General features: G+C 37.3%; 2 protein-coding genes across 4 annotated transcripts; both read left to right on the top strand.

The window, feature by feature from the left end:
• The first annotated feature begins 517 nt into the window (after positions 1-517).
• Positions 518-16,882, top strand: EMB2654 (Tetratricopeptide repeat (TPR)-like superfamily protein). 3 transcript variants are annotated; one of them, XM_039047828.2, is made up of 10 exons: positions 518-1,028; positions 1,289-1,461; positions 1,611-1,716; positions 7,119-8,228; positions 8,329-8,434; positions 8,523-8,727; positions 14,682-14,814; positions 15,024-15,128; positions 15,816-15,936; positions 16,472-16,882. In XM_039047828.2, the coding sequence occupies exons 1-10, from the start codon at positions 624-626 to the stop codon at positions 16,486-16,488; spliced, it is 2,481 nt and encodes an 826-aa protein (XP_038903756.2). In that variant the 5' UTR covers positions 518-623; the 3' UTR covers positions 16,489-16,882. The 3 variants fall into 3 exon arrangements, 2 of the variants coding, with proteins under 2 accessions (XP_038903756.2, XP_038903755.2); XR_005485491.2 differs by having other exon boundaries at positions 576-1,028; positions 14,549-14,814; XM_039047827.2 differs by having other exon boundaries at positions 577-1,028; positions 16,449-16,882.
• Positions 16,883-18,589: 1,707 nt separating this feature from the next.
• LOC150032970 (uncharacterized) lies at positions 18,590-21,536 on the top strand. Its single transcript, XM_090307416.1, has 2 exons — positions 18,590-20,697; positions 20,775-21,536. The coding sequence occupies exons 1-2, from the start codon at positions 20,614-20,616 to the stop codon at positions 21,249-21,251; spliced, it is 561 nt and encodes a 186-aa protein (XP_090163542.1). The 5' UTR covers positions 18,590-20,613; the 3' UTR covers positions 21,252-21,536.
• Positions 21,537-22,248: the final 712 nt, after the last annotated feature.

Below are 22,248 nucleotides of genomic sequence, written 5' to 3'. Positions count from 1 at the left end.
TCTTCACATTTGAGTCTCCACAAAGTCTACCAAAATATAAACCATTTAGATATCTTTAACAATTCAATTAAGAAGTTCTTCGTTTGTCTTTATACTTCTCCGTCTAATCTTCTTCTTCTTCTTTGTAATATGAGTCACTTTTTTATTTCATTTTATTAACTATTGTATTTGAACATCTTAAATGTTGTTTTTTTTGTATTATATTTCAGTGTTTGTGTTCTATTTTATGCTATTGTTATTAATTTGTATGCTACATTTATCTATATCATAGATTTTTTTAAAGAAAAAGAAAATATATCTTCAATGTATCAGTATTCTTTTTTTTAGAAATATATATACTAAAAAAATATATTTTCTTAGATGTATCCATATTTTAGTTTTTTTAGAAATTAACGAATCGTCGTATTCGATTGTATTCATATCGTGTAGCTGTATTCGTGTATTCATATAGTAACCTTTTATCGAAGTTTTGGACAAATATTTTATGACCTAAAATTTATTTTCTATAATTAAGCTCTTTTTTTTTTTTTTTTTTTTTTTTTTTTTTTTATTAAATATACTTGTACTGGTCGCTGCTCGCTTGGCTCATTTCAATTCTCATGTTCTTTCTCCGTCTCTAATCCATGGCGTCACTGCCACCACACTGCCATTACTGCTCCTCTCACCACCACAAAATCTCCTATCCGGCCGATTTGATTGGTCGGAGCTTGAATTCCACTCTCCTTCCTAAAACCCTCATCATTTGCAAGAATTCGAAGAACGAGTCGGCGTTCGAAGAGAGAAAGCAAGTTTTAGTAGACTACGACAATGGCAAGCACGAAATTCGAAATCTCGTTAATGGGCTCAGAAAACTCGATATTCCCAGGCGGTACCAGTTGCGAGTTGAGGGCGAACGATTCCAGAAGGACTGGACGGTCACTGAGGTTGTTCAAAGGATTCTGAAGTTACAACGCCATGGTGATGTCGAGGCTTTGTTAAATTGCTGGGTTGGACGATTTTCTCGAAAGAATTATCCTGCTCTTATGAAGGTATCATCGCCCTTCCTCTCTGTCTCCTTTTAACAGCTTATTGTGCAATGGTTAAACTCTAATTCTTCCGACTGGTATGATTCTACAAGCTTGGTGTAAGTCAGTGTAACCATCCTGAATAAGTTCCATTTACGTTATGAAAACTTGAGTTAACAAGATTTTTGTTCTCTACTTCAAGAATTTTATTTGCGGGGAAGTATATGTATCTAAGTGAGAAAATTTTGCATTTCTCAACTCAACCGTTAATTCCTCTTGTGTAGGAGTTGACTCAAAATGGGTCCATTGAACACTGTGTTCAAGTATTTGATTGGATGAAGAACCAGCGGAATTATTGTGCCCGTAACGATATCTACAATATGATGATAAGGCTGCATGCTAGACATAACCGAATAGATCAAGCGCGTGGTTTGTTTTTTGAAATGCAAAAGTGGAGGTAGGTCTTAGATTCGTCATGTATCGTTGAAGTATTGAATTATGTTTCTTATATGGTACTGTGAAAGTTTTCTTGTTGCTTTACTTGTTGTGGTGATGCCATTCTGATCTCTATTCAATTATTGTTAATTGAACAATATTTCTTTTTAGATGCAAACCTGATGTCGAGACCTACAATGCCCTAATCAATGCACATGGTAGAACAGGCCAATGGCGTTGGGCGATGAATATAATGGATGACATGCTACGTGCTGCTGTGTGTATTTATATACTTCCCTTAAGATCTTAGTGCCTCTGACTGACTGTGAGCAACCTTCTTGTCTTTGCATTTCACTATGTTCAGATCTAGGATTTATACTGAAGTGCGAGATAGTTATTTATTTATTTAGACATCAAGTTCATCTCCTGTCGGCGTTGAGCAACCTTTGTAGCTTATTTTTATTTTTGCACACTTGATTCCTTTAGCAGCATTACTGTTTGCTTCTTGAATTGATACTTTTTAGTGTGCTTTAGTGACTAGGCTAGGTTGCTTAATTTCTTAGTGAAGTTCAGCCTCTGGCTTCTTTTGGTTGATAGTCCTATTCCTCAATCTATGAGAGGGAGGGGCATGAGGAGGAGGAGGGCTCTTTAAGGAAAGGATCAAGGGAGTTAAAGAATTTTTTATTCTGTTATTTGCAATGGGAAGCATGGCTCTGCAAAAGCTAGGGACTCGACTCCTTACACATGAATTTTTCTTCCTTTTTTTAATTTTTTAAAAAAATAATTTTATTGGAATCTTTAATGGCTTGGTGGAGGGGTAAGAAAATGTTGGTTTAGGAGCTTTTTTCCTCCAAAAGAAAAAAAAAAAAATCTCAATGTGGTTATTTTATTAGAATCCAAGTGGCCAGTTTTCACGTGAACTTTATTCGGAGTATTTAGGGAAGAAGGGGGTTGATTAAGTTGCTTTTTTCTCGACTCTTGAGGTTGTAGGTGCTTTAGGAGGTATTTTGATGGTATGGAATTACCGTATAGATGTAAAGTGTCTTCTGTAGAGCTAGTTGAGGGCTCATTTTCTTTATGTTTTGTTTACCTTTCCTGATCAGGAATTAGGCTGGGCAATTTAGGTGCATAGTGTCACGGTCTTGCTTGTCCAGGGTGTGTTGTCCATGGCTGCATGCCCAAACCAACCCTTTTTTATTATGCTTTCATGTTATGTATTCCATTAGGCTAGCTAGTTTACTTTTCTTGTACTATATGGGGGTAAGACTTATCATCGTACACTTATCTTCATACCTTCATATCCGAGAGTTGTAAGATATTAAGTAGTTGTTGTCCCTTATTGCTTATAACCTTATAACTAACTTTCTTCTCCCTAAACATGCTTTCAAACGTATGCGAAAACCTTTTCCTCTAGGCTCGTTTTCTAAAACCATTTTCTCCAAAACGGGGGGTGGAGGTTGTAAGAGTCACCTGGTGTGCTATCGACAATCCAAATTCGAATTGACTGACCTGTTCGTGAGCGAGAACAAGTGCTGCACAATCGCTTAGTATAGCTTTCGAAGGTGCGACTGTGACAATTGGTATCAGAGCCAAGTTGGCTCGTGAAGTTGAGAAGTTGTGATCATGTCTGCTACGAAACAATTAGGGCAAGTGCCATGTTGACCTGTTGGTCGAGATAGACGAGCAAATGCTCTATCTAATGGAAGTCCCTAATCAGGTTTAGTTCCTAGAAAGTCGGTTACAGGAAGTTTCTGACAAGGTCGATGGAATTAATGCAGTAGTTGGCCACTTGGACGGAATGCCCGTCAAGGAATTGTTAACGAGGGTTGAAATCCTAGAAGCAAAGGCTATGAGAACTGGTACATTTGAGCGTGGGGACAGCTCGATGGGCTCTGTTGTGGCATTGCCCATATGGAGGAGCGTGGTGAGGAACTAGACAACTTGCAAAAAGCGACAATTCAGATGGTGGTTGAGGTATTCGAAGACTTTAGAGCCGCTCTCGATACTATTAGGGCAGAGATTGCGGACATTAGTGCAAGAGTAAACCTCACCATGAGAGTGATGGGAAACCAAGCCCCAGCTGGAGGTGCAGTCCAATTCAACAGGGTAAAAGTACCTGAGCCTAAGCCCTTCTATGGGATTCGTCATGCGAAAGCTCTAGAAAATTTTATCTTTGATATGAAACAGTACTTCAGAGCTACGAATACAGTTGCTGAAGAGTCAAAGATCACCTTGGCGACCATGCTCTTGGCAGAGGATGCGAAGTTATGGTGGAGGTCCTGTTTCATGGACATCGAAGAGGGTCGATGCACCATCGCCACGTGGGATAAACTGACGTAGGAATTTTGTTCTCAATTCTTCCCTCGAAAATGTTGAAATTTTGGCAAGACGTAAGCTATGAGAATTGAATCATACTGACACTATTAAGGACTATGTGAAGCAATTTGTCGGGCCATGTTGGACATACGGGATATATCCGAAAAAAACAAAGTTTTCTAGTTTGTGAAGGCTTGAAACCGTGGGAAAAAATAGAACTGTATGAATAGCGAGTACAGGTCCTCCTAGCCGCATATGCAGTGGTCGGACGGTTATTTGACTTAACCCACGAACCTCGAGATGTGAGGCAACACTCGATGCCCCCATTGAAAGGAAGTAAGAGCAACTGCCCAAGCCCACTAAGAAATAGTGGAGGAGACAGGAACACTAGTGGGGATCGTAAACCATTCCAACAGAAGACTGCAAATGCTGGTAGGGGCCCAATCAACATAATTTTTAATCGCCCCTTATCCTATTATATATGCAAGGGGCAGCACAAGGCAAGCGAAAGCTCGAACTGAACGACCTTTAATGCCGTCGAGGCCTTGTTATGTTCAGATTCGAGAGATGGAGCTGTTCACATAGAGGACGAGACAACGCAAGCAGAAGGAAATGAAAGCCCTCAAATAGGGGCTCTGAAATTCTTGTCTGCTCTTCAAAAGAACATGGAGGATGGAAAAGGATCCCGGAAAGGGGGCCTGATGTACGTGGATGCTTGGGTTAATCAGAGATCGGCCAGGAGTACCATGATTGACTCTAGAGCCACCCATAACTTCATGTCAGAGACAAAAGCCAGGCGATTGAACCTCCATTAGGAGAGACATAGGAAAAATGAAAGTCGTGAACTCTGTCGCCTTGCCTATTACAGGAATGATAAAGAGAGCAGTCGTTAAGTTGGGAGATTGGAATGGCCCTGCATATTTCGTGATCATTAAGATGGATAATTTTAACGTGGAGTTGAGGATGGAATTCTTGCTTGAATACAAAGTAATACCGGTACCCCTCACTAAATGCTTAGTGATCATCGGGTCAATGCCCACTGTTGTTCAAACTAGTGTCAAACAGCCGAATGGGGTAAAAATGATCTCATCCCTTCAATTAAAGAAGGGTCTTGCCCATAAATATACCACGGAAGAGAAAGTCCCTCAAGACACTCTATGTGTCTTGGAAAAATGTCACGATGTCAAGCCAGACAGCTTACACAAGCCCCTCGCCTTCACAAAAGGGGATTGATCAAGAGATTGCTTGTGGTAGACAACCACTCATGTCACACGCCGTAGACCACCATTATGCGAGTAAAAGTACTCAAACTCGTAACTTCGCCAGAAAATGTTCTCCAACGAAGCTCGTGCTTACATAAAGAAAGTATCGAAGCACATGAACAAGTGGGGGAAGATGAAGCGCAGACATCTGGAGTTCCAACCATGAGAAAAAGTTTGAGTCAAGTTGCACCCAAAACAATTTCGATTTCGAGGCCAAAGAGAACGCCTTGTGAGGAGCTACAAAGGACCCGTGGAAATCATTGACAAGGTCGGGAAAGCCTCTTTTCGGATTCAATTACCTTCGTGGATGGAGATTCATCTTGTCATCCACATAAATTTGAAGCCCTATCACCCTGATCATGTCGATGGACGATGTTGTGTTGTGACACGTTCGCTTGTCGTGATGAAAAACACGATAGAGTTTCTGGAAAAATGGAAGGACCTCCAAGACGAAGAAATTAGTTGGGAGCACGCTGAAGACTTCAAGACAACTGCTCTACAAATTGCTGAGTTCGAGTAGGGTCGGTTGACGAGAACGTCAACAAATTAAGTGGTGGAGAATGTCACGGTCATGCTTGTCTAGGGCGTGTTGCCCATGGCTGCATGCCTAAACCAACCCCTTTTTATGCTTTCATGTTATGTATTCCATTAGCCTAGCTATTTTACTTTCCTTATACTATATGGGGGCAAGACACATCATCATACCTTCATATCTAAGAGTTATAAGATATTAAGTTGTTGCTGTCCCTTATTACTTATAGTCTTATAATTAACTTTCTTCTCTCTAAACATGCTTTCAAACGTTTGTGAAAACCTTTCCTCTAAACCCGTTTTCTAAAACCGTTTTCTCCGAAATGGAGGTGGAGGTTGTAAGAGGCACCCGGTGTGTCATCGACGATCCAAATTCGAATTGGCTGACTTGTTCGTGGGTGAGAACAAGTGCCACACAATCGCTTAGTGAAGCTTTCGAAGGTGCGATTGTGACACCTAGCTTATGAGGTAGGGAGATGAAGGCTTTTTGGTAATGAAAAAATTGAGTGTGGGGGATTTTCTAGATCTACGAGAAAGTTTAACAAGTTTATTGAGGAGGTAGCATTGTGGACCTCCACTGATCAATGGAGATTTACATGGTCTAACTTGCATGAGAGGATGATTTATTTCGTGCTTTAATTATTGACTTGAGCCCCTATTTCATATCGAAAAGGAAAAAAAAAGTTATTGATTTGAGTCCCTTAACTTTTGCACAAGTCCATGCCCAGATCACCATGAATAAGGTTCTTCCCCAACTCTCCCACTGTCACTTCAAAGAAATGGTGATAGAGCCATATGTTAGCAAATTTGATCGAGGATGTCCCTATCTTTCAGCATCCAATGTAAGGATGATAATAACCTCGATGGTGTTCTTCAGTGTGGTTTTGGTGTGTTTAGTTGGTAGTCTGTGTAGAAAAGAACAGTTGAAGAACATTATCAAACCACACACCATCTCTTAGTTGAAGATGTTTCTTTAATACCAAAAAGAGGTTGGAAGGACAGTCTTGAATGGAAGAAAAGCATGGGGAGGGAAGATTTTCTGGAAGGTTAAAGAGAAGAAAGAGGTTTCATGAGAGGGAGGTATCCACATTGTAAAGGAATAAAAGAGAAATTTATTATCGTGGTGTGTCATGGATTGCAAATTATTGGGGTGGAGTGACATGCTCAAAAGCTGCAATGTTCTACAGGGGAGAGGTAGATGCATAGTTTTCTATTTGGTTGGACGATATAAGTCCTCGCTTTCCTAGTTTTAGCCTTTTTGGGATCATATTTCATGTTTTGGCAGGTCTCTGTCCCTTCTGTACAAAAGCCTGAACTTATGTGCAATATTATTTACATTAAAAATACTTAGTTACAAGATTAACTGTTCAGTTTCTATTATAGTCATTCTTGTTTATTTTCGCATATAAATAACTGTTAATGATAAAGATAATAAATAATGAATAAAGTTATGGAAAAATACTGTGAATATCATAACAATGTTAATGAATTCATGTGAATTAATTTTTAAATTTTAATTTATCAATATAGATATTGTACTATGAAAATTATTATTTCCTTATTGATGCAGATCCCTCCTAGTCGATCAACGTTTAATAATTTGATAAATGCATGTGGATCTTGTGGAAATTGGAGAGAAGCATTGAGAGTTTGCAAGAAAATGACAGACAATGGGGTTGGTCCTGATCTTGTGACCCACAATATTGTTCTATCTGCATACAAAAGTGGGGCTCAATATTCAAAAGCTTTGTCATATTTTGAATTGATGAAAGGCACAAACATTCGACCTGACACAACTACACTTAATATTGTGATTCATTGTTTGATAAAGGTTAAACAATATGGACAAGCCATTGAAATCTTTAGTTCCATGCGGGAGAAGAAGGCTGAATGTCGTCCTGATGTTGTGACATTTACAAGCATCATTCATCTTTATTCTGTTTGTGGGCAGATTGAAGATTGTAAAGCTGTATTTAGTGCAATGCTGGGGGAAGGTATAGAACCTAACATTGTTTCGTACAATGCTTTAATAAGTGCATATGCATCCCATGGGATGGATAAAGAAGCTTTTTCAGTTTTTGATGAGATGAAAAGGAGTGGTTTTCGCCCGGATGTTATATCTTATACATCTTTACTTAGTACATTTGGAAGATCTCAGCAGCCTGCTAGGGCTAGAGAAGTGTTTGATATGATGAAGAGAAATAAATGCAAGCCAAATCTTGTTAGCTACAATGCACTGATAGATGCATATGGATCTAATGGCTACTTACCTCAAGCAGTTGACATCTTACGTGAGATGGAACAAGATGGAATTCATCCAAATGTTGTTTCAATATGCACCCTCTTGGCTGCTTGTGGACGATTTGGTCAAAAGGTTAATATAGATTCTGTGCTTTCGGCAGCCGAGCTTCGGGGAATTCATTTGAACACTATTGCATATAATTCAGCTATTGGGAGCTATATGAATATTGGTGAATATGAAAAGGCAATTAATTTGTATAGATCAATGAAGAACAAGAACACTAAACCAGACTCTGTCACATATACCATCTTGATAAGTAGTTGTTGTAGGATGTCAAAATATGAGGAGGCACTCTGCTTTTTCGAAGAAATGGTAGATTTAAGGATTCCTTTGTCCAAAGAGATCTACTCCTCTATGATCTGTGCCTATAGTAAGCAGGTGAGTACTCTAGCAAGACAAGAGACATCCCTCATTTAGACTACCTACCCGTCAATTGAGATAAATCTTTTATTGACTGTTTAATTTTCATACATTTCAGGGTCAACTTGTGAAAGCAGAATCTTTGTTCAATTCATTGAAGGGGAATGGTTGTTGTCCTGATTTAGTTACATATACAGCAATGATAAATGCATATAGTGCATCTGGTAGGTTTTTTCAATTCATTGATCTGATTTGACAGTATTAATAGAGGTTGTTTGATACTGAGTTTTCGTAATTAAATTTTCATATCAGAGACATGGGAACAAGCTTGCGCCTTATATCATGAAATGGAAACAAACAACATTCAACTAGATTCTATAGCATGCTCTGCTTTGATGAAAGCATTTAATAAGGGAAACCAGGCCTCCAACGTTCTTATTCTGGCAGAAATTATGAAGGAGAAGGGAATTCCTTTCAACGATGCCAATTTCTTTGAAATGTTGTCAGCTTGTAGCATGTAAGTTTTTGCATGTATGTATATTACTTATTTTCTTTACACATATTTCGCTAGAATATTTGTGCTAAAAACCATTATTCTTTTCTCTTATTAATCTTGAGAGGAAGGGTTTCTTAAATAGAAAGAAATACCCAATTACAAATAAGGAAAGAATAAAATAATTAAAAATAAGGAAAGAATAAAATATAGCAAATATAATACAATAAGTACAATATAAAATTTCACAATAAAGGAAATAATCAACACTCCCCCTCAAGCTGGTTTGAAGATATCATTCCTAGCTAGCTTGTCAATCAACTTGTTGAATTGCCACTTTGGAAGACCTTTGGTTAACACATCTGCAATTTGCTCTGTTGTTGGGAGAAAGGGAATGCATATTATTCCTGCATCGATCTTTTCCTTTATGAAGTGTTTATCAACTTCAATATGTTTGGTCCTATCATGAAGGACTGGATTGTGGGCAATGGAAATTGCTGACTTGTTATCACAATAGATGCGTATTAGCATTGTCTGAGAGAAATTCAATTCTTCCAATAGTCTTCTTATCCATATGCCCTCACAAATACCATGGGCTAATGCCCTAAATTCTGCTTCAGCACTACTTCTTGCAACCACACTTTGTTTTTTACTTCGCCATGTAACCAGATTTCCTCCAACAAAAGAGCAATACCCCGAAGTAGTTCTTCTATCAGTCATGCTTCCTGTCCAATCAACATCAGTGTAAACCTCAATGTTTAGGTGGTCATGCTTCGTGAATAATATACCTTTTCCTGGAGTACCTTTCAAATATCTCAAAATTCTATAAACTACTTCAAAGTGAACTGACCCAAGAGCATATATGAACTGACTTACTACACTAACTGCGAAAGCGATGTCAGGACGTGTGTGAGAGAGGTAATATGAGTCTCCCTACAAGCCTCTAGTACTTTTCCTTTTCTTTTACTTCTTTTTCAGTTGCAGCAACCAATTTTAAATTTTGCTCAATAGGAGTTTCTGCTATCTTGCAACCAAGTAAACCTATCTCATTCAGTAGGTCAAGAATATACTTCCTCTGGTTAACAAGAATGCCATTTTTAGATCTGGCAAACTCCATTCCTAGGAAATACTTTAAGGTTTCTAGGTCCTTGATTTGAAAATCATTAGCAAGGTTTTTCTTCAAGATATTCAGTCCTGTCTCATCATTACCTGTAAGAATGATATCATCAACATACACTATCAAAACGACCAACTTACCACTTCTAGTATGTTTATAGAACATAGTATGATTAGCTTGACTTTGACTGAATTCATAGCTTGTGACTGCCTTTCCAAACCGTTCAAATGCTCTGGGAGATTGTTTAAGCCCATATAATGATTTCTTTAACTTGCACACTTTGTTAATCCCGAGATCCACCTCAAAACCTGGTGGCAAGTCCATAAAAATCTCTTCTTCAAGGTCCCCATTGAGAAAGGCATTCTTCACATCAAGTTGATAAAGTGGCCAATCAAAATTAATTGCCACAGACAACAAGATTCTAATAGAATTAATTTTAGTTACTGGAGCAAATGTTTCTTGATAATCAATGTCATAGGTCTGAGTGAACCCCTTGGCAACCAATCTGGCCTTGTACCTTTCAATACTTCCATCAGCTTTACATTTTACCGTGAATACTCATTTGCATCCCACTGTCTTCTTATCTTTTGGTAGTTCGACTATGTCCCATGTGCAATTTTTTTCAGTGCATTGAACTCTTCCATCACTGCTAATTTCCAATTCAAATCATTTAGGGCTTCCTGTATATTCTTTGGAACAAATAGGTTGGTTATTTTGGATGTGAAGGCTTTATGACATACGGACAATCTATGATAAGAAAGATAGTTTTCAATGGGATATTTGGTGCATTTATAAGTACCTTTCCTATGGGCAATTGGAATATCAAGATCAGAGACATCAGGTAAAGGATTAAAAGGAGATGAAGAACTAGGAGAAATAGGAGTAGAGTGTCTAATACCTGGATCTTCTGGATCATTCATCGGAGCATTTGATTGGTTCTGTGATAAGTCAATTGTCTGATCTTGGACTCTTTGAGTCAAGTTTCTTCTAGTATAAACTTGAAGTTCAGGATTTTGACTTGTAGAGTCATTTTGTAGTGTTTCTCCCCCTGAAGAACTCTCCATAGTTGGTATCGTAGGACTAGACTCATAATGGTAGGACCACTGATGTTTGGGAGAGATAAAGTATCCCAAAAATTATCTTAAAGGTTAGATATCTCCCCCTGAAGAAAATTTGGGCCAAAAAAAGGTTGATTTTCCAAAAAAGACACATCCATACTCTCAAAATACTTGTGGGTCAAAGGATCAAAACATTTGTAAGCTTTCTTATGAGAAATATAGCCTACAAAAATGCATTTAGTGGCTCGAGGATCAAGCTTAGTTCGAGAAAGAGGAGAAGTATAGACATAAGGAGTACACCCAAACAATTTAATTGGTAAATCAGAAGACAACCGGTTATTAGGAAAAAACTCATTGAAGTGATTAAGAGGAGTTTTAAAATTCAAAACTTTAGACGACATTCGATTGATCAGATATGCAGCTGTAAGAACGGCATCACCCCACAAATATTTTGGAACATTCATAGAGAACATAAGGGCACGAGCAACGTCAAGTGTCTACTTTTTCGCTCAGCAATGCCATTCTGCTGAGGCGTGTCACGACACGTAGCTTGATGAAAAATGCCCTTTTCTTGCAAAAAATTGGTTAATTGTTCATTGAAATATTCAGTGCCGTTATCAGAGTGAAGAATTCGAATTTTAGTTTGAAATTGAGTCTCTATCATATTGTAAAACCGAACAAAAACCTCTTTTACCACTATGAGTTAAAACTTTAGACGGACCCCAAACATTAGTACGAATTAAGGAAAAAGGTGATGAAGCCTTGTTTGGTTTAGGCAAATAGGTGGATCGATGATGTTTGGCAAAAATGCAACTTTCACATTGAAAAACTGAACAATCAAATCCTTTAAATAAATCGGGAAACAAATTCTTTAAATAAAAGAAATTTGATGCCCTAATCTACGATGCCAAAGCATGATAGTTTCTTTAACAGAAGGAGAATAAACACTACTCAAGCCCTGAACTTTTTTATGACTAGCAGAAACTTCATCAAAGTAATAGAGATCATCAATCATCCTAGCACATCAACATGCTAGGATGATTGATGATCAACAAGTTACAAGCTAATTTTGGAACATGAAGGACATAACGTAATATAAGTTTTGTAGTCAAAGGAATAGTTCCTTTTCCTGCAATAGAGGTGAAGCTGCCATCGAAAAATGCGAATTTTTTCATTGCAATACACAGGAGAATATGATTCAAATAAACAAGAGGAACTGGCCATATGATCAGAAGCTCCAGAGTCTATAATCCATGGAGATGAATTAAGGCAAGAGAGAACTTGAGGACAAGTACCTGATTGTGCCAAGGAAACACTAGGATTATCAGATGATGAATTGGTCTGTAGCAGCTTTAGAATTTGATCAATTTGCTCTTTGTTAAACGGGCTGGAGTCAACAACATTAGCATTAGAGGCATGTTGCTTAGAACTTTTCCAATTCGCAGGTTTTTCATAAAGTTTCCAACAAGTTTCACATGTATGTCGAGGTTTATTGCAATGGTCGCAAACTCGAATGATTGGTACCTTAGTGTCCGACATATCGTTGAAAAAAGGAAACCCAGAATACAAAATCAGTAGATTTGAAAAAAAAAACAACACAAAAGCTTAAAAGAACCAGCAACTAGGAAAATTATAGCTGACGGACAGCGGTAACCGGTCGGCAGAAGACTGGGTTTTTTCTAGGGTTTCAAAAAGAAAAAAATAGGTTTTTTTTTTTTTTGGTTTTTAGGGTTTCAAAAATTTTGTTGCTCTGATACCATGCTAAAAACCATTATTCTTTTCTCTTATTAATCTTAGGAGGAAATGGTTTCTTAAATAGAAGAAATACCCAATTACAAATAAGGAAAGAATAAAATAATTACAAATAAGGAAAGAATAAGATATAGCAAATATAATACAATAAGTACAATATAAAATTTCACAATAAAGGAAATAATCAACAATTCCTTGTTACTTCACTGCCTTCAGTAGAAAATTTATTGAGCATTTGGTTTGGTTGATCAAGTAGACTCACCTTGATCCTTGTAATCCTCCGAAAAGAACAGAATTGTTTGGCTGGATGAAGTGATCTGACTGGGTGGTATAGCTGTGAATGTTTACTAAGTTGAATGTTTCGAGAATTCAGGCATTTAAGAGGCTTGGTCTCTTCTCAACTCTTTTAACATTTTTCTTAGGTTTTCGTACTCTACCTCACGTACATGTATCAACTGCCCGTTCACTCATTTAACTTCCCAACGAATTTTTTACTCATAAACAACCCTCTTAACTGGCACTAAAGGCTATTACAGTTAATGTCTAGCTAACTACCCTTCATTTGTTTTCAATTGTATGGACTCTCTCCACCCCCAGTATGCCCATCAATACTTTGCCAAAACTCTTTACTTCGTTAGTAATGGCTTCTAGTTAATTCGCATATTGTCCAGAGTCTAGCTATTGCCCTTGGTATTCATCACAATTGGCCCATTCCATTGTTTTGCAATTATCAGTAAGTGCGGTTATTTTGGGTTGGAGTCCTTTTCTTAGTGTAAGACTCTTTTCTAGTTGGGCTGTCAATTTTATTTTATCATTTTGTTATTATTACTAATTTGTATTTTCTTTCATACTGATACAACTATACTCCTGCAAATGCGCCCTCACCTTTAATCACCAACCTAAAACACACCATCGCCCGATTCACCCCGTACTATAATCTCCATCATCGGTAATGCCGGTCCATCAACTAGGTGTCATGCAATGCAATGAAATAGAAGGTTGCCCCATAATCCACTATGACAAACGACTTTCTTGTAGTGATCCTTCTTATTTCATTGTGTGGCAAAGTCGATCCTACCATGGAATACAGGTGCTTCTGACTAGTTGGGCTGTCAATTTTATTTTATCATTTTGTTATTATTACTAATTTGTATTTTCTTTCATACTGATACAACTATACTCCTGCAAATGCGCCCTCACCTTTAATCACCAACCTAAAACACACCATCGCCCGATTCACCCCGTACTATAATCTCCATCATCGGTAATGCCGGTCCATCAACTAGGTGTCATGCAATGCAATGAAATAGAAGGTTGCCCCATAATCCACTATGACAAACGACTTTCTTGTAGTGATCCTTCTTATTTCATTGTGTGGCAAAGTCGATCCTACCATGGAATACAGGTGCTTCTGACTATAACTTTTATATCTTGCTCTTTGTTTTCACTTCCCTCCTACACTACCAATTGCCCTTTCAGCTCCCTGTTCCAGTTGTGCATTGGAAATACAGTCCCTTCTCTTTCCTCTGTTGCAGTTTAGCATAAAAAGGTTGTCAGAAGGGAGCTTCCACACGTGGGGATCTATCACCTTGAATCTTGAATTCTAAACCTTGGCATTGAGTTTGCAAACCCCATGTGATTTCACACATTTGAGAGGCCTATTCTCTCTGACTCCTATTATTTGGACTGTATTCTCTACTCCGCCTCCTGTACACATAAAGATTGTCAGTCCCCTCGGTTTCGTTCCTGACTGGCAGAATTTACTAGCAACCCCTCAACTTACATCAACCAGCCATAAAAGGCAGTAGCTACCTAACTAGTCTCCCCTCCACTATGTCTAGCATTATCAAATTATCTAGGCGGCGTAGTTTTCCCATCATCCTCAAATTTTTAACATGATTACCACTTATGATTACAGTTGTAAAGAATCATTACAACTTTGTCAGAGGCATCCCAGTTTGCTTTGGATCATTTGGGCACATAAGGTTTTCAGGTTTACTTGTTATGTTCATTCTTTCACTAAGAAACTAATTACTGAACTGTATATGCAGACTACGAGATTGGAGGAAAGCAACTGATTTAATAAATCTTATGGAGCCCTCTTTTCATCTTGTTTCACTTGGGACTATTAACCATCTTCTGCAGTTTCTGGGAAAAAGTGGAAAGACGGAGATTATGATGAAGGTAATTGGAAAATAAAAGTGTATATGTATATTATTTTTATTGGTTAATGTTGGGAGTTTAGCAAAATTCTCTACACATTCTTTCACTTCAGTTTTCTTTTTCCCTTTCCGGATCATCTAAAGTATGATATCTATGAACATGATTTAGATATGGCAACTGTTTGTATCCTTGTAATCTGTTGAACTCAGATATTTTATCCCCAACTACAGCTGTTCTACAGATTCGTGGCATTGGGATCCAGTGTCAATATTAGTACTTACTCAATCTTGTTGAAGAACCTTTTGTCTGCTGGAAAGTGGAGAAAATACATTGAGGTACGCTTTATATTTCGATAACATGACATTTCAAAGCCCTTAAAACTGTTCATACTAATATATATCCATGTCTTTGACTATAGAAGTTGTCTATTACTTGGACATTAGTTGTCTCATGTTTTTTTTCCCCTGATATCTCAGTAGTACTACTAAAGCAACTTGTTAGCAAGCCTAGACTTTGGAGCAGTGCCACAAGAATGATTAGTCCTTTGTCTATACATGATAGTCTAAATTCTTTTGAATCTTTAGTTTAGATACCAAGAGTTATGGTTTCTAAAGCAGGATGAAACGTTTGAATGTATAATGCAAATTGATATGGTGAAAGAGGTTCACACGGTGTCTAATTCAGTACATTTTCTTTTTTGGAAATGTCTTTTGGCCTAAAAAGTCTTTTATTTATTTTAAATATTTAATGAAATGTTTTGTCTCTATCTCTTTGTTTTTTGTTTTGTTTCTTTTTTAGAGAAAATCCAAACAGTGCAACTGTTTTTTAGTCTGTGGAGTTTGGTACGATTTTGGTTAGCACCTTCACCCTTTAATTAAGTTTTTGCTTTCTATTAATATATAAATAGAGAATCATTGAACTCGCCGACATTTGATTCCATTGAATAACATGACACGACTTTTAAGTTTTTTCATCATAATCCCAGCTAGGAATATAGAAAATTTAAACAAACTTATGTACAGGTATTGCAGTGGATGAATGATGCTGGAATTAAACCCTCTGTTGCAATGTACAATGACATCTTGAACTTTGCACACAATTGTGGTGGTGCTGAGTGTGCTGCTGTCATCAAAGAAAGAGTTGGTATGCGGTTGTGTATTTCTGCAATTAGTTTTTTATTTTAACGAGAAACCAAGAATGAATTAAAAAAATATAAGTTAGCCAAAAATATTACAGCATTGTTGAGGATAATAAATAAAGGATAGGCGTTGAACTTGAACCTAGACGTAATCCAAACCTTCCCGGTACATCTCTACCCCCTTCTTTCTTCTCTGAAGCTAAATGTTCATTGTTCCACGGACTAATGAAAAAAAAAGATTGTTCTCTGCAAGGTGACTCCTATAACTAATCATACAAAGGCTAAAAAGTTATGAATTAAAATAGCTTTTGGCGAACTTATGATGGAGCATGAGGATGTTACCCTATGAAATTGAAAGTAGAGATGATAAGACAAATAGTTATATAATTTTCAGTTATTTCAGGTAGGTTGGGTGGAGTTGAGTTGAGTTGTCACCATCTTTAAATGTGTAATTGGTTGTTAATAATTGAAACTTCATTTAGTTTCACTATAATGTTACCATTTATCGATCTTGTAGCGATCTTTTGCTCCACAATGCAGAATCTCTAAGAAGATAGCCTGGAGCAAACCCTGAAATCGTATCCTTCCATTTTATCCAGACAAGGCTTTGCGGATGCAGCAATCCACTCGAAAGTCGTGATTTTGCCATCAAAGTATGTAGCTGGAATTTGTCTGCATTTATCAAGGATGGCTCAGTCTAACACTTCTTATGTAGCTGCAGCAGTGTCTCATGTTTTTGTTACACAATATGTGAGATAGGAGAGTTAACTTTTTACCTCGAGGTCGATAGTACACTATGCTAGTCGAGTTAGTATAATCGAGTTAGTGTTCATTTCAACAGTATCTCATGTCTATAGCTTAAGTTGTTAACCCTTTCAATGAAAGGTTATGATTAGTCAAGATTTGATGGTTGTAATAAAATCTTTTATATTTAAGGGGGTGTTTGATAAATGGGTATGAGTTGAGTTGAGTTGGGTGGGTATTTATTACCCATGTTTGTTAAGCCCATAAAGAAAACCTATAGATTATTAAAACCCCTTTTTTCCCCACTCAAAACTCTCCTCTTTTATTCCCTCAAAACTAGGACCTTTTATATTAATATGATTGTTTTTAAAACTTATTATATTAGAGAAATATTAGACCTTTTATATTAGAGAAATATTGTTGTTTTGCTAGAAGTCGAGAGTTGAGAATTGGATTAATGTAGAGGTCAAACGTTGAGAACTCGATAAATAAAGAAAAACTTGGAAACAATGTATATTAGGGTTGTCGTAGGTTGAAGTTTCGACATAAATAACTCGACAAACAAAAAAAAAAACTTGGAAACAATATGTCTAAAGGGTTGTACATAAGTCGAAATTTCAACCCTGTATAAGTGAAATCTCGCTAAGTTTGTGATGAGGATCTCGCTCTAGAAGGAAATCTCGCTAGAAATGTGGGTTGAATCTCGCTATGCAAGGAAATCTCGCTAGAAATGTGGGCTGAATCTCGCTAATTTTGTGATGAAGATCTCGCTCTAGAAGGAAATCTCGCTAGAAATGTCAACTGTTGAAATGCAGAGCACACACATGGGTAGACTTGCATCGTGGCAAAATGAGAAGTATGAGCTAAGAGCGAGATCGTTGAGAGTGAGATCAGCGAGATCGTTGAGAGCGAGATCATTGAGATCGAGACCAACGAGATCATTGAGAGCAAGATTTTGAGCGAGAAAGTGGGAGAGAGCGAGACCAGCGAGAAAGTGGGAGAGAGCGAGAGTGGAGAGAGCGAGAGCAGCCTCGTGAGCGAGATCCTTCTCATGAGCGAATCTCGCTAATTTTGTGATGAAGATCTCGCTCTAAAAGGAAATCTCGCTAGAAATGAGGATCTCGCTCATGAAGATCCTCATGAGCGAGATCCTCATTGTTTTTTGTTTTTTTTTTTAATGAAAATATGTTATTTCTATTTACTTGACTTTACTATTTGTATTTACTTGGCTTTACTACCAACGTGGCAGCTACTTACTTTCAACTAACACTTAAATTAATTTCACTCTTTAATTAATGAGGTTAAATAATGCATCCAACTCTATCCAACAACCACTCCTTTCTCCCTCTTCTATTTATAGATGACTTCCCACTCATACATTTTATATTTCCACTGTCTTTCTCCACTATATTTCCACTGTCTTTTTCCACGTTTCATATTTCCACTGTCTTTCTCCACTAAAAAAGGTATGCTTTTGTTGGTTACTCTTTAGTTCAATTTTTCTTTTTTTTGTTGGTTACTTCTTAGTTCAATTTATTTTATTTTATTTCTAATCTAACTATCATTATTTTATGTTTCTTGTGGGGTCTAAACTAATTGCACAAATCATTCCTAATTAGTTTGAGGAGGTTTGTTATTTTGAGAGAGTATCTCCCTTTTTTTTAGGACTTATTATTATTTTTTTTTATGAAAATATGTTATTTGTTAATTGTTGGTCATATTTTTTTGAAACACTAGTTCACAATTTTTTTTATTAATGGTTGGCGACATTATATTTTTTAATCTGATACTTCTCAAATTTTTTATAAATTATGGGTGAAATAGTACTATTATGTAATTTTTTTTTAATCTAATAATAAGTTCATTTCAATGGGTGAAAAACAATGAGGATCTAGCTCATGAGGAGGATCTCGCTCATGAGGGGGATCTCGCTTATGAAGAGCGAGATCCTCCTCATGAGCGAGATCCTTCTCATGAGCGAGATCCTCATTGGGAAATAACACCATAAATCTAAACTATAACCCAATATGCCTAATACCGACGCTTGACATCGTTTGCTATTCTTTCTTAATCATGAAACATAATCCGCCAAATACCTTACCCTTTCAGGAATAACTTGTGTATCCATTTCCCTATAAAGATGGATACTGTTGAAGACCTCTTTTCGATCATGAGAATTATTTTGCACTCTCAAATACAGTTGTTCATAACACTAATCACGTTATTGAACAACTACCGAAGGATAGAGAGATAATCGACATATGCTAGGCACTGCATTAGGCAGTTGACCTTTTTTCGCCTAATTTACGAGAGTGACTTGGCATGTCGTGAAAGCACCTGAATGGATAGACGTACCTTTACGATTCTATGTAATATGGGACGGTCGACTGGTTGTTTGCAACCAACAAGATGTATGGACGTTGAAGAGATGGTTGTGATATTCCTACACATTCTTGCACACGATGTCAAGAATCGAGTGGTACGTAGAAACTTTTCGAGGTCTGGTGAGACAGTTTCGAGATATTTCAACGCAGTTCTTAGGGCAGTCTTACAACTTCACACAATTTTGTTAAGAAAACCAGAACCGATCACAAATACATGCACCGATGGAAGATGGAAGTGGTTTCAGGTACAAAAAGTACTCAGTTTTTTACATGAATATGTCATAAATATGCATGCAACGATAGATTTTTTTTTTTTTTTTTTTTTAATTCATTCTGATCACTTGAGAGAAACAGAATTGTCTAGGTGCGTTAGACGACACATACATTAAAGTGAATGTTAGTGTCGTCGATCGACCTCGATATAGGACGAGAAAGGGAGAAATTGCCACAAACGTTCTTGCGGTGTGTGATCAAAATGGGGAGTGCGTCTTCGTTTTGCCAGGTTGGGAAGGGTCTGCAGCCGATTCAAGGGTTCTTAGGGATGCGGTTTCGCGACCGTACGGATTGAGGGTTCCAAAGGGTATTATAATAACCGTATACGTTATTTAAACATGTGTACCTGCCACAACACATGTGCATGACATTTCGAAACGTGTACAGGATACTATTACCTATGTAATGCTGGATACCCCAACGCTGAAGGATTCTTGGCACCGTACAGAGGGGAACGAGACCATCATTGGCGTGGAGCAGGAAATGCACCGACAACTGCAATAGAATTTTTCAACATGAAACATTCTTCAGCAAGGAACATTATTGAGCGAGCGTTTGGGTTGCTAAAGGAGTGGTGGGCTATTCTTAGGGGAAAATCATTCTACCCAATACAAGTCCAATGTCGAACAATGACTGCATGTTGCCTTATTCACAACTTGATCACAAAAGAGATGGGAATCGGTGCAATGCTTGACGTGCCCGATGAGGAGAATTTTGCATCAGTTGGTCTTGATGGGGATCATATTGAATTTGTTGAATCATCAGAGGAATGGACCAAGTTTAGGGATGACTTAGCAGTCGAAATGTTTACTCAATGGCAAAGAGCCTGATTATTCAATGTTCATTACTTACTTTTCTTTTACTACTGAATAGAATTTAATTATGGAACATTCCATGTATGTCGTGAAAATGTTTTGTGCCAAGACTCTGTGTGAACAAGTTAAATTGGAACATATAGTTTCAGTAGTTTATCCTTTGTTTGTGCATGTGTTTAATTTATAGCATCTTTTAATTCAACAAACGTATGCATGCAGCATAATGGCAGGTAATGGTAAGAGGTCTAAACACGTATGGTCGAAGGTGGAGGACGCTAAGTTGGTGGAAGCTCTATTGTATTTGGTGGAGACCGGTTGGAGGTCCGATAATGGGACGTTTCGACCAAGATACCTACAACACTTATAGCGAATTCTGCATGAGAAAGTGCCTGGGTGCGCACTGAATCAGAACACCATTGAGTGCAAGGTGAGGAGTCTGAAGAAACAATACAACGCAGTATCAGAGATGTTAAGTCAGTCGGGGTTCGGTTGGAACGAGGAGTTCAAATGTGTCCAGGTCAAGAGGGAGATTTTTGATCTTTGGGTTCGGGTAAGATTCTAGAAAAAAAAATGTACGGATACGTGTTATAATATAAATATTAATAATGTGTATGTGTATCAATGCAGAGTCATCCCAATACGAAGGGGATGTGGAACAAGCCATTCCCACATTACGATGACCTCTCCACCGTATTTGAGAAAGACAGAGCAATAGGGCAATCAAGTGAGGACCCATACGTGATGGCGACGAATGCATTCAGAGAGTTTGAAGATGAGATTCGACTTGGATCACAGGACTATCACACCTCTGAGGTTCGCCAGATAGAATCACCATTAAATCAAGATGAAATAGATGAAGAGCCAGCAAAGCAATCTACAGGTAGAGCGAGTGTACCTACTGAGTCATCTCGAGGCAATAAGAGGAAGAGGTCATCATTCCAAGCTGAAATGATCGACATCATGAGATCGACTGTTGAAATGCAGAGCACACACATGGGTAGACTTGCATCGTGGCAAAAGGAGAAGTATGAGCTGGAGTTCGGGCGTCGGAAGGAAGTAGTAAATGCCATATACAGCATTGATGGCCTAGATGAGAATGATTAGGTCATCCTTATTGACCTCGTTGTCACAGACATTCAGAAGACAGATTGCTTCCTTACAGTACCAGAACACGCATGAAAGAGGTACTGCCTCCGTCTACTAGGAAGAAACATGTAGACTGACCACACCCCTATATTTTATTTATAGTTCTTTTGGATAATAACAAATGGACAATGGACTGTCATGTCGAAAAGAATGATAACTTTTGCATACTTGAAAATATGTAATTTTTGTGTTTGTAAATATAACTAATATTATAAGTATCGAAAAGAACATATATTTTGTGAATTTTTTTTGGATATATATATACATACAAATGTTCAATATGAAATATATATACTTTCAATATATATACATACAATATACAATATACCAATTAATTGAGTAGCAATATGAAATATATTTTGTTGGTATGTTTTACTGATCGAAGAGAATTAGAATTATTACAGTTTTTGAAAAGAATATATGAAAAATAATCTATTATGTTCTACAAATTGAGAAAAAAAATTGAGATCGTCCAGTTTATATCATAAATGATTTGAGAAAATACGTGTATATTTGAAAATTAATCAACAATAGAAAAGCATAAAACTAAAAAAATAAAAGAATGGAATAAAAAACAAACAGAAAAAAATAGAACTAATCTCATTCACAAAAAAATTGCATCAGATCCTCCAACTCAACTCAACTCTGCACAATAAACACAGACAATAATTACCAACTCAACTCAACTCTGCACAACAAATACAGACAATAATTACCAACTCAACTCAACTCTGCACAACAAACACGGACAATTTAACTCCCCAGATAATTTAACTCTCCATATAATAATTATCAACTCAACTCAACTCTCTACTTTTATCACATACCAAACACACCCTAAATAAGAAACAATGTCTAAATGCAAGGGCTCTCTCTTATACTGATTTCCAAATAAGCTCATTTTTCACTTGTGAAATCTATGGTTTTGGGGACATCCAATCTTTCTGCTTGATAT

This window comes from Benincasa hispida, chromosome 11 (assembly GCF_027475165.1).
Source record: "Benincasa hispida cultivar pf3 chromosome 11, pf3_genome.v1.1, whole genome shotgun sequence".
Classification (NCBI taxonomy): domain Eukaryota; kingdom Viridiplantae; phylum Streptophyta; class Magnoliopsida; order Cucurbitales; family Cucurbitaceae; genus Benincasa; species Benincasa hispida.
Note: the sequence above shows the minus strand (reverse complement) of the source record. Positions and strands in the feature narration are given on the sequence as shown.

Excerpts from the sequence above, each read along its gene's own strand:
- EMB2654 (XM_039047827.2), top strand. The coding sequence starts at position 624 with ATGGCGTCACTGCCACCACACTGCCATTACTGCTCCTCTCACCACCAC. Across the intron at positions 1,462-1,610 it reads TTTGAAATGCAAAAGTGGAG|ATGCAAACCTGATGTCGAGA; the intron begins GTAGGTCTTAGA and ends ATTTCTTTTTAG. Across the intron at positions 15,937-16,448 it reads TGTCATCAAAGAAAGAGTTG|CGATCTTTTGCTCCACAATG; the intron begins GTATGCGGTTGT and ends TCGATCTTGTAG.
- LOC150032970 (XM_090307416.1), top strand. The coding sequence starts at position 20,614 with ATGTTAAGTCAGTCGGGGTTCGGTTGGAACGAGGAGTTCAAATGTGTC. Across the intron at positions 20,698-20,774 it reads TTTTTGATCTTTGGGTTCGG|AGTCATCCCAATACGAAGGG; the intron begins GTAAGATTCTAG and ends GTATCAATGCAG.